The 12,649-nt window shown below is 32.9% G+C and overlaps 1 protein-coding gene and 1 pseudogene across 1 annotated transcript; one reads left to right on the plus strand and one right to left on the minus strand.

Annotated features, from left to right (window-relative positions):
* Positions 1 to 1,461: 1,461 nt before the first annotated feature.
* Positions 1,462 to 2,334, minus strand: LOC148207061 (dirigent protein 11 pseudogene; annotated as a pseudogene).
* A 4,660-nt stretch (positions 2,335 to 6,994) lies between these two features.
* Positions 6,995 to 10,899, plus strand: HCF107 (high chlorophyll fluorescent 107). Its single transcript, XM_047323082.2, has 8 exons — positions 6,995 to 7,560; positions 7,658 to 7,801; positions 8,440 to 8,745; positions 8,838 to 8,897; positions 9,076 to 9,321; positions 9,762 to 9,872; positions 9,958 to 10,134; positions 10,362 to 10,899. Exons 1-8 carry the CDS (start codon positions 7,027 to 7,029, stop codon positions 10,728 to 10,730), a joined length of 1,947 nt encoding a protein of 648 aa, XP_047179038.2. The 5' UTR covers positions 6,995 to 7,026; the 3' UTR covers positions 10,731 to 10,899.
* The last annotated feature ends 1,750 nt before the right edge of the window (positions 10,900 to 12,649 follow it).

Here is a 12,649-nt window from a genome sequence, read left to right on the forward strand (position 1 = left end):
AAAAATTATATAGCAACATCTAAAGATCAGAGAAAGACAAAAACTTATTTAAGATGGATTTTATTTTACCGTCTCTTCGTGGTCTGAGCAAATAAATGATCTAGTCAGAGAAAAATGAAACATCAATCTAGAAAATGAAAAAAGTATATAAAGCAAGAAAAAAAGAATTTAATCCAGAAAGGAATATTAAATGAAAAAACAATTATATAATTATAAAAATATGTTAAAATTATTCTAAAATATTTGATCTCTCATTCATATAAAGTGATATTTTCTTATATTTTTTAATATTAATAAAAAGTTTAATATATATATATATATATACACACACACACACACACATTTAACCAAACAATATAAACATATCCGATATGTTATCAAATAAGACTTATAAAAAGTTATATAATCGTCAAAAAATATTAAGAATATTAAAAAACGTTAATTATTTATTTATGTGTCATCCAAAATGAAGGAAACATTATTTTTTAACACTTATCTGCAAACAATAACAATTTAAAAACACACATGTTTTCTTTATTCAGATAATTTAATTATAACGTATTTCAAGTGTATATATATAATTCAATTGTAAAATATTATATTATTAAAAAATATTTTGTTAACGACGATGTCAATAACATGTTAAAAGTCTTTTCATTATATCATGATTAAAAAGAAGTGTCATTAAAATTTTGATTTAGATTTTTGTATGTTGATAAAATTGATCTTCGAACCTAAAAATCATGATTATTTCTACCTATAGTGATATAGGAACCCTAATCGTATTAAGTAACAGTAGGTAAAGATTAAAAAAAAAAACTAGAATAATTTATTCAAATTAATTATAAAAAAAAACAGCATTTGTTAAACATGGGGTGATGGTCCAAAGTTGGAGCACAAGAAATTCCAAGTACTTAACCGAGAAGGAAAACAAAATCAAAATCCTGTACTTATAATTTTTCAACTCATCCAAATATCTTTAAATTCTGAAAAAATTGGTGTGGAAAATTTTAACGTATCTAAATATTTAGTTTAAGAAAAAAAAAACCCAACATGTGAAAAAAAAAAAAAAAATATATATATATATATATATATATATATATATATATATATATATATATATATAAAACACACTCAGCTATCCCATGAAATTGGAACGATAAAGAGAAAATACACAACGAGAAGAAATTGTATAACATCAATATGCAAATATTATTTTTAATAAATAAAATTATATATTTTTATAACTATATTTATTTATATATTTAATTTTAGAATACTTATACAGAGACTTAGATAAATTTTAGATTTTTTTAGAATATTTGTGTATGACAGGTATATATCTTGAAAAATGTTTTTTTAATAATTTTTTTATAACTTTTTTACAACCGCGTTTATATGATTGCAGTAGTTTGTTATTAATATTGACACATAATCTATAATGAAAAAGTTGTTAAAGAAAAAGTTGCTAAATGTTAATATATCTTATTGTAAATAAAAGGATTTGTTGATAGAAATGAAATTCTAGAAACCATAACAGTGAGTTTTCTCAGTAATGTTTGAGTGTTACATTGAGTTTAAGAGTGGCCCTAAGAGTAGCTATATCCATGAACTCAGTTTCCATAATCCCGTATCCTTTCACAAACCTGAAATAACCAGTGCCAGACACAACTCCGAACTCTCTTTCCTTCATTGTGAAGATATCAGATCCCTGAATCTCCAAGCTGCTACCTTTGAATTCCCCACTGCTGAAGATCACAGAGAAAACCATGTACAAGCCTTTCCCATCAAGTTGCGAATTTATGTACATACCCTGAGCTCTACCAATCAGTCTTGAATCGATGTTCGGTCCTTCTGTAACTGGGTCATCAACGATCGCCACAGTGCCAAAGTTTAGGATGTTGGAGACCGCTCCAGTCTTTCCGGCTACCGTAATCGCCGTGGAGTGGTCGCCGGTGAAGTGATCATGGACGTAGAATATGAGATTCGTTTGCTTTGGTTGGAATGTGGAGAATGTGTAGGCTGCGTATAGGATGGTCAAGTTGAAGATGAAGAAGAAGAGGTTCGAAGTTAGGTTCAGTGGATTGTTCATGATCCTGTTTTGTCTCTGGTCCCTTGTCCCTTGCTTGGTTTTCTACCTGATGTTAGTTTAATTAAGATGCTTTAGGGCTGATTAATCAAGGTTAGATAATTAATTAATTTAATTGTGGTGGTTCAAGATGCTTGTGTGTTGATAAACCAAGATTCCCAGAGGAAAGTGACAAAGGAATTTCATTGGGTTAGATTCCACTTTCGCGGCTACCACTTTCGCACCTGGTGCCCTTTTATGCTTTAGTTTGCATGGTTAGAAATTTAAGAAGACTTAAGTTATATATTGCACAAAAAATGGATAAAACGAATAATACATAAAATATAAAATTTCATAAATCTATTGTTTCAATGTTTTAAAAATTATGTTTTGATATTTTATATAGGCTTATTGTTTACTAGTTAAAGATATCAATCTCTCTAATATCACTTGAAAATGACAAAATTATTCGTCTTCACAAATATTTTCAAGTAAACTATGTAAAAGATATTTTATAGATATTTTTAATGAATATTGTGGATAATGAGTATTAATATTTAATTACATGTTTCTTGATGAACCAAATATAAGTGTAATTTTTAATCCGTGTTTATTATCTGCAAATTTTATGTGTGTTTTTTAAAAAAAAAATTCATGTAACATCCCAAAATATAGTAATACCATAATTCAGAATTAATTACAATTAACAGTGAACAGTAAACAGTCTTAATATTAACAGGAAACCAAGGTTCAAAGTCTAACGGCTGGTGTACAAATAACGAGCGTATCCAAGTGCAGAGAAAATAAAGCAGAACAACTTAAGGTTCCAGAGTTACAAATTACAGCTCAAAATAACGAGCACTAATAACGAACGGTTTTACAAGATGATAACCGAACGTCCCAAAATGAGCTACTATATATATACTGTACTAAACTAACGAGCGCTCTAAGGCTCGGCTTTAACTTCAACTTCCACCAGATTTGCATCCTCCAAATTTTCTTCTTCCAGCATGACTTCAAGGGATGCATCACCATCTGCTCACATCCACAACGGATGATCATTGCATTTTGACAAGACGAAAGCACATGGACAGTAGACAACACAAATGGAAAACGCAAGGGTAAGCTTATACTGTTTAATTAATACAACACACATACAGTTCGTAATTCGATTCACACATACATCAAGTAACTTAATCATGTAATTTAACATAGAAAGATATATAAGACAGACCGTCCGGACTGTATGAACCATGTAGTTATAGGCGTCCTTGCACCCAAGTGGTGTAGTAGCCGGGATATACCTAATCAGCTTCCACTTGAGGTTAATCCTTCGCCCCTGCTAAGTGAGGGATACGAAAGACCTCCTGCCATTCCCACACATGACTACCCCCTTCTACGTGAAGATGAGCATCACGGAATATCAGGATGGACCAAGCCAGCATTAACTAACCACAGTCATACTTTACCAATTCAATATTCAATCATATAAGAGACGTTCCTCCCTGGAACGCTCATCCAATATCCATAATCATAGATTCAATCCATATAGTGTTCACACTGTAATTCAATATGATGTAACATCAATTTCATCTTTAACTGTAAGAGAATAACAGAACGAACGTACAGTCCACTGAACACTCAGGACGAACGTCCAAATAACTTCACTGGATACTCAGGAAAAATACTTAGAACGAACGTAATTTCTGTGGATTCTGTTAAATGAACTGACTCTACTTGAAGTGTACTGGTACTTAGAAAATAATCATGATAGAAACTTGAACCAGATTTAATGTACAAAGGAGGGTCAAGAACACTTAGAATTATTTTTCAAGAGATTTACATATGAATCCAATTCCAGGAATGGAACGAACGCAAAGAAAAATGAATATTTAAATACTTTGAACGAACGCTATTTTATCAATTGAATATTCACTCAGTACGAACGCGAGGTAAGAGACCTAGCGAGATTCAGAACGGACGCTCGTGATAAGACCGAGCGCTTATTGAGAACGGACGCTCGACATAAGGCCGAACGCTACGAATGACGAACGCTCGACATAAGGCCGAACGCTTATGAAAAACGAACGCTCGACATAAGGACGAGCGCTATCAAAGACGAACGTTCAACATAAGGCCGAACGCTAATTAGGACGAACGCCTCGGTATAAGACCGAGCGTTACTTATTCATAAAGTTTTAAATATTTAAATATTGCTGAGCTAGACGAACGCTCAGACATTCAATTTGGGACGCTCGTTCATGAGCAGAATTCCTTCCAAATGAAAGAATCCCAATCTAAGTTACTTTACTGAAATGCCGAACGGTTTAAGACCGTACAGGGACGAACGTCATTTATCAGTGGGAAAGAATGAAATTTCAGATTTCTCAACCTTAGCAAAATTTTCCAGATTTCCAATTTATAACTTTATAACTTTCATTCCAGATTTAATTCACCTTAAACATCATCATCATACAGATTTCAACATTTGAATCATTCCAACTATACAATCACCATACTCCATTTATACATGATCAGATCAACATGCATTTAATCAAAACCAAAAACAACATATGTAATACATACAAGCAGTATTTGTTCATGACAGATTAAACCAACATCAGAAATCATATCAGATATCAGTAACCGTTCATAACAGCTCAAACATCAGACTTTACATACATGCAACTCAGATCACAAAAAATCAAGCAGTATGAATTAAACTTATAAGCTTCCCTTACCCGGATCAATGAAGGAAACGTCCTAACACAAGATTTTTGGTTCGTCCAGCTAACGGTATTCTACTCTCAATGCTTCTTGACTCTTCTTAAACAATCTAATCCACAGAAACATGAAATCCTTTAGACTACTCTTTTGCATGCAACCAAAGAAACTTGGTTTTCCAGAAAACCTAAGGACGAGCTACTGGAGAAAGGCTTACCAGTTTCGGTTCTTGAAACTGTTCGGTCCAGTGGATAGCTCCCAGCTCAACGAACGTGCCTACGGTGCTGTAACGTGATCGGAGAAGAGGTGTGAGATTTACAATAGAGAGAAATTGGGAGTTCTAGAGAGAAGTTGGAGAAGATGAAGGGTTGAGTTTTCGTGAGGAAGTGGGTGAATGCAGAGAGTGAGAGGAAGTGTTTTCAGAGAAATCATTTTCTCCCCCCCCCCCACGTCAAACGGTCATGCACTCACTTACTGCCACCTGTTTCCCACTACAGATTTCCTAAGGTTCTAAAATGACACATGGCAGACTTGCATGCGGTGCAAAGTGGGTTTTTAATTTCCCTGAGCAGTGATGTGGCGTGTATTAATGGTGATGTGACAGGGATTTGCAGTGCTGATTTTCTAGGGTCTCACAATTCAACTAATAAAAGTAAAAATATTAGTGAAAGATATATTAATAATAAAATAATATTTTAAAAATTAATTTTATATCTATTTTCATCTAGACATATGAAATTGTAGTTATTTGGTAAAATATTAATATTTTAAAATTTATATTTTGACACAACTCATTTAAATTTATTTTTTAAAAATATTAAATTTATTTGTATTAATATTTTATTGACTTGGACTGTACTTACAAATTATTATTTGTTATCTAAATGTATATTTTAAATATTTTTTTAAAAATAATTTTATTTTAAATTATATATATATATATATATATATATATATATATATATATATATATATATATAATATTCATTAGTATCACAGGTATTTATAAATATTTTTTCACAAATACTGATAAGAAGCCCAACGAGTTATGTGATAGATTTTTTTTGGATAAGATGATAGCAGGTAAACCCAATGGCAGAGCTTAGTATAAGGTCTAGGAGGCTTTGGCTCCCTAATTTTTTTTTCACATACATAAAATAATACATAAACAAAACTTTTTTTTTAATTTTAATACATTTTAACATTAATAAAGTATTTTTTTAAATTTTTTCACCGGTAGGTATTATTTATACCCGATTTAACCCATTGTCATATTTAATGTGGATTTATCTAGATGACAACTAGAATATATATGATATAAAGTGAAAAACCTAAAAATTTTAAAGATTCTTTATTTTGAAAGTAATTTACAAAAGCTTGTCCCATACTAAAACGATGATGCAAATAAATTGTCACTACTAAAGTATTCGTGTTTAAGAATGAAGTGTTTTAATATGAAAAGACTCGCACGTGAGAGAAAGATGGATAAAAATTTAATGTGAGTTGAAAATCTCACCTTGTATGAAACACATGTTTAATTAAGCTGTATATTTAAATTAAAAAATCCAATTAAAATTGAATTTATTTGTTCATTTGGAAAAAGCTTTAGAACTTTCTGTATTGGGAAATCGACCTCTAACTATTTCTATAAGCATTTTTTTATAAGTAGATTTTAAAACCGGAGTTTTAGCTTCTTAAGACGATCGAAGTGCTAGAAAAATATTTTTGTTTCAAAGACAACAAAGAAACAGTAAGTAAACAGTGTTAAAAGAAGATTCAATTGTGGAGAGAAGTAAAAATCAATTTAGAATTATCACTATAATATATGAAAAGTACAACTAAATTTTGGAGACAGGTTATTGACATTTGTAATTAATAATTTTCTACACCCATCACATTCGATTATTTCTCCCAGTTTACTCGTCGTTTATGATTTATCCACCACGTTTGTAAAATCCGGAACCCGACCACACATGCCAATTACGAGCCCACACGTGTGGCTAAAATCTGCATTCAGGATGAAGGCCCAGCCACATAAGCCACGTACTTATGTGGATAATTTCAGTCCACTGAGACGTAGCATGTACAACTACCAAACTACCCTTCCACTTGAATCATGAACCCGTCTTTGCGACTCCAACAGAGGGTAATAACGGTAATTCCAATCACTCTCTTCTTCTTCAACAATTGCCTGTACGTAGAAAACAGGAAACAGTTTAGACCGTTAACCAGAAATGAACGCCGTCCCTTCTTCTTCCTCTTCCGCCTTCGCTTTCGTAACTCAGTCCAAGAACCCTAAATATATCTTCAAGCTCACACATAAGGTACCCATTTTGCCCCTACACTCACATGCTCCGTGTTGCTCTCTCAGTGACTCATCCTCCTCGTACACCACGGTGCTGGACAAAAGTTCCCTTTCATCGGATCAGAATTACAGCAATGCAGTTTCGCCCGAAGACTCGGGCTCCGTGGATGCCCTTGCCGTTCGCCGGCCGTTGACTGATTTTTCCGGCAAAGAGGAAGAAGAGAAGGAGGTGGAGGAGGAGGAAGAGAAGGAGAATGAGGCGGATGACGGTGGTGACGCGAAGGCTTCCACGATCGACGCGGGGCTCGCGAAATTCGCGAAGAAGATGCCCATGTTTGAACCTGAGAGGTTGGAATCGAAAGAGAGACCCCTCAAAGTGAATTTGGACTTGGCGTTATACAGGGCGAAGCTTATGGCTAGAAGAAGCTTTCGATATGAAGAAGCAGAGGCATTGCTTCGAAAGGTGTGGTGTCACGTTTTTCCTTTTTTTTAAGTGACTAGTTTGTTTATTTGGAAATATTGTCAATTTCTTTTCTGATGGTTTTGAATGGGAATGGAAGTGTATAAGCTTTTGGCCTGAAGATGGTCGACCTTACGTGGTACTTGGAAAGATTTTGAGCAAGCAATCGAAAACAGGTGAAGCCAGAGAGATATACGAGAAGGGTTGCCAGGCTACGCAGGGTGAAAATGCTTACATTTGGCAGGTTAGTGTTCTAGTGTGTTTTGCATGTGGTGATCACGCTTCACACTCTCTAGCTGGCTACGTTTTGTTTACTGGTTGCTTTGCCTCCTTCAAATCATGTTTGTCCAATAACTCATTCTGGTGATATGTTTGATTTCCTAAGAGAACTACATTTAAAATTCTCTTAATTTCGTTTATGCATTAATTAAAATTCATCTTTTAGGGAAACTAATATAATTGAATTTTTATAAATTAAATTATGCATAAACTAATATTAGTTTGTAGAGAAACTTATTTCATTTTTTCTTTCTTAGAAGTTGTTAAAGATCGGAGTGATGCATGTTACCTCTGACTATATCTATATTTAGTATTCAATCAAGTTTTTTACTTAGTTGATAATAAATTGCCAACATCAAATCCCAACATGTTTTAAAGATGTCCCTTCATCGTACTTAAAATCTTAGATGGGCATAGATGTGACTATAATTTACCTGACCTGGCAGGCATATTTCCTTTGAGGCATGTACTAAACCTGACATTATTTTTTATTTTCAGCTACTAAAACATAATGTTATTAGGAGGGAGGGTCATTGTTTCCGATACTCTGATACGCTGAATTTTAACCTCTGAAATTAATAAATGCAAGTTCTGTTTGGACAGTGCTGGGCTGTTCTTGAAATGCAAATGGGAAATTTCAGGAGGGCAAGAGAGTTGTTTGATGCTGCCACGGTTGCTGATAAGAAGCATGTTGCTGCTTGGCATGGGTGGGCAGTTCTAGAGTTAAAGCAGGGAAATATAAAGAAGGCAAGGAGTCTACTCGGTAAAGGTCTTCAATATGGTGGACAGAATGAGTACATATACCAAACACTTGCACTGCTTGAAGCTAGAGCAAAAAGATATCAGCAGGCTCGTTATTTATTCAATCAGGCCACAAAGTGTAATCCTAATAGCTGTGCTAGTTGGCTTGTAAGTCATGGTGATACGAGAGATTTAGTTTATCAATTAAACCTGTATGTAGTGCTTGTTATCTCAAATCATGTTTATTCTTTCTAAAATAGAGTTGGGCTCAAATGGAGGTGGAACAAGAAAACTACCGTGCTGCTAGGAAATTGTTTGAGGTTGTATTTAACATTACGAGTTCCTCTTTTTGTTTTTTTTTTTTGTTCTGATTCATCTGATTGGTTGAACTAGACAGACTATATGTTCATTACGAGTTGGGACATCTTTTTTCAGTCATTTGCTTTTATTATTTTGTCATTGCGTGACTTATGTGTTTTTTTTTCTTCTTTTTAATAGAAAGCAGTGCAGGCTAGTCCCAAAAATAGGTTTGCTTGGCATGTATGGGGCGTTTTTGAAGCAAACATTGGCAACATTGACAAGGGAAGAAAACTTTTAAAGATAGGCCACACTCTAAATCCGAGGGATGCTGTTCTACTTCAATCTCTTGCTTTATTAGAATACCAACACTCAACTGCAAACCTTGCTCGGGTTTTGTTCAGGAGAGCGTCAGAATTGAATCCAAGGCACCAACCTGTTTGGTTTGTAAGAAATTTCTTTTCTTGGATCATTTATCTTAAATATCATGATGTTCTGTAAACTAAGCTTGACATGATGAGGAATCTGTGCCATACATACTGTATTCATGATGTGGTGCTGACTACCAGGAAGTAAGATATTTTAGAAAGACTAAAGGGGATCAGAATATGCCACTTCTGTTTGTTTTTTATTAGTGCCATATATTTATTATGGCATTCTTCTTACTGTCCCTATCTAGTTCTGGATCCTAATTAATGTTTCAAAGAATATACTAATTCAACATGAAAAATAGTTTATCTTTCAGATTTAAAACACCTTGTTGCACGAATCATGACTTCTATTTTACTGCATACTTTTGATTCCCACCTACAGATATTTTCTTTTTACTTTTCGTATATAACAATTTGAAAAGAGAATGATTGACCAGAAAATTTGGGGGCATGTAGGCTTGGGGTTGGATGGAATGGAAGGAAGGAAACATGAATAAAGCCAGAGAATTCTACCAAAAAACACTCTCAATTGATCAGAACAGTGAAACTGCTGCCAGATGCCTTCAGGTGCGTGCATATGATGAATCATGTTACAACTTGAGTCTCTACATAGCTTAATGATCACTTGCTGTGACTATTGTCTCCAATGCAGGCTTGGGGTGTTCTGGAGCAGAGGCTTGGCAATCTTTCTACTGCACGTAGATTATTTAAATCCTCGCTGAATGTAAATTCTCAGAGTTATGTGACATGGATGACTTGGGCAACAATGGAGGAAGAACAAGGAAACTCCGTGCGTGCTGAAGAGATTCGTAATCTCTATTTCCAACAGGTAACTGTCATATATTGGAAGAAATTTTTCATGATCCAGGGACCGTTATAATCTCAGACCAATTTCTACTTGACACATAATTTAACATCACTTATTGTTTCTTGTAAATTAAAGGATTGCACGGTGTAAAATGTAGATAATTTAACTTTAGATTCTCTGTAATAGATTGAGAAAATATCCTTGTGCGCTGCTAACATGAGAAACTTTATTTGTTGCATATGGTACAGCGCACAGAAGTTGTAGATGATGCTTCATGGGTTATGGGATTCTTAGATATTTTAGACCCGGCCATTGACACTTTAAAGACGCTCCTCAAGCTGAGTCCAAATTCCTACAATATGCCATTTAATTCTTTGAGAAATATTTCGGGAACAGATAAAAACAGTGACGATTTTCCTATTGAAGACGATAATGAGGATGATGCAAATGGTGAAAGTGACTTCGATTTGGATGCTTTCATTATGAAAAGACTATCCTTAGATTCCTCCAATCTGGAAGTTCAGTTGGAAGCACCCAAAACTTCTTCTGAAAAGAGAATTCCATCTGGTAGAAGGATATGGCGACCAAATAACAGAATTGCTAAAGTGCAAGTCTAAAGAAATGTTGTTTAGTTGTTGTCTTGTAAAAATTGTTTTGATTTTAATAGAGTGAGTGACCATGGCATGTCATGACAGGTGTTTTGCCTTGTGTTGAACAAGGCCATAGAAACGAATATTTTTTAATACAATAGAAATATACTAATTTCTCATTTAAGTTTTTTTTTAATCAATCCCAGTCATGATATCTCTTAAATTTGATAAAAAATCTCGAACTTTCTCTACCTTTAATGGAAGATCGTATAGCAAAGATTAAACTCTTATAGCCTTCTAAGTTTTGTTTTGGTATTCTATCTCTTTCTTATTGTTGTTTCAATGTTTCAATTTTTTTCAGTTCATAATTTATTGCAATGAAGTAAACCATCAAAATTGAAATAAAATAGAACTTTACAGTTAAGTGAAAGCAATCTGCCAGTTTATAAATTAAATTAAGCTAAAACACAGGCATACAATTAAAGTGAATACTCATTCTGTATAGAACAACTACTTTTGACAGTTTACCACACGGAAAATGTATCCGAAATTTAAACGAACTTCCCATTGACAAAATGTCATTTTGTGGAATTTGGACGTTCCAATTCAGTAGCTGAAGTGAGCTTTGGATTCCAAGGAAAAATATTATTGATGCACTTTTATCAATGGTATACAATTAATTTAAATTATTAATTAATTAATTTTCATATCTGGATTTATAATTTGTTTAATGTCTGGATTTGTTATGTTTTGTTTTGGACTTCCTTTGTGAAAAACATTTAACATGCATTTATATTTATTTATTTTTATAGAAACAACTAATGATATGTATATAAATTATTTTTACTTTACTTTAACAAACTCTTCAAGATAACATATAAAATTATATTGAAATAAGTTCAACCTTTAATAGTTAATTTTAAAATACTTAAACAAGTTCTTTTACAAATTAAAGTGTGTGTAGAGAGAGAGAGATTTATAATTTATCAGAATACGGTCTATATAAATATGTGATATCATAAATACAATTTACATAGATATTGTGTGAGTATTCTCCCTTGGATCTTGTACGTGTGACATCGTTTATTGATGTTCCAATACATAATTACTATATAATGAAAAATATATTAGATAGGTAAACTGATGAAATTTAATTTAGTCACCAATAAAGTTAACTGTTATTATTTTAAATATTACATTACATTTTCTTAATCTCATCTAAAAAACTATTGTTAGTTTATCTGTCAAAATGGATAATCCAGATCGAACCGGTCCAACTCATCATGGGTTGATCATTTAGTGAACCAACCCAACTTGGCTCACTTATTAGCGAGCTGAAAATATTTGAACTCAACCCGACACAATGCGGATTGGTGGGTTAAATAGGTTGGCTCACTGACTCATTTAATTATAATTTTTTTTTAAAATAAAAAAATTACAATTTGTTTTAATTCAAATCTAAATAAAGGCACACTAAAATCATGTTAAACTCCAAAGACAATTAAAAAAAATATATATCATATAATCTAAACGTAATCCAAAAACATGTACAAAAGACGAACAAATAAGTTTTTAATATTGATAATTTTTGTATCACTTGTTCATTTATAATATTAGAGTCTTGAATGAATAAATCTATAATATTTTTCTCTCTTGAAACATCTCTTTCTTTATCACCATCTACCTATAATAAAAAAATGCTAACTAATAATATTGAAACACAAAATAATAAATAATTAAATTAAATTAGGTGAGTTGGTGAGCCACTCACGGGTTCAACCCGGTGAACCGGGTTCTAAGTGAGCTGGGTTGAAAACTAGTCCACATAAAAAAATACATTTTTTTCAAACTCAACCCGACTCAAATCCGTGATAAACTGGATTGATCCACGAATTACAACCCATTTTGACAACACTAAATTTATATGTTAATTACGTTTTCAACTT

Source organism: Vigna umbellata, chromosome 1 (assembly GCF_029865625.1).
Source record: "Vigna umbellata cultivar VRB3 chromosome 1, Vumbellata_1.0, whole genome shotgun sequence".
Lineage (NCBI taxonomy): Eukaryota > Viridiplantae > Streptophyta > Magnoliopsida > Fabales > Fabaceae > Vigna > Vigna umbellata.

What these genes read in the sequence shown, in the direction of transcription:
- HCF107 (XM_047323082.2), top strand. Translation starts at nt 7,027, where the DNA reads ATGAACGCCGTCCCTTCTTCTTCCTCTTCCGCCTTCGCTTTCGTAACT. An exon ending in ATAGCTGTGCTAGTTGGCTT is followed by an intron (nt 8,746 to 8,837) that starts GTAAGTCATGGT and finishes TTTCTAAAATAG; the next exon opens with AGTTGGGCTCAAATGGAGGT. An exon ending in CTGCTGCCAGATGCCTTCAG is followed by an intron (nt 9,873 to 9,957) that starts GTGCGTGCATAT and finishes TCTCCAATGCAG; the next exon opens with GCTTGGGGTGTTCTGGAGCA.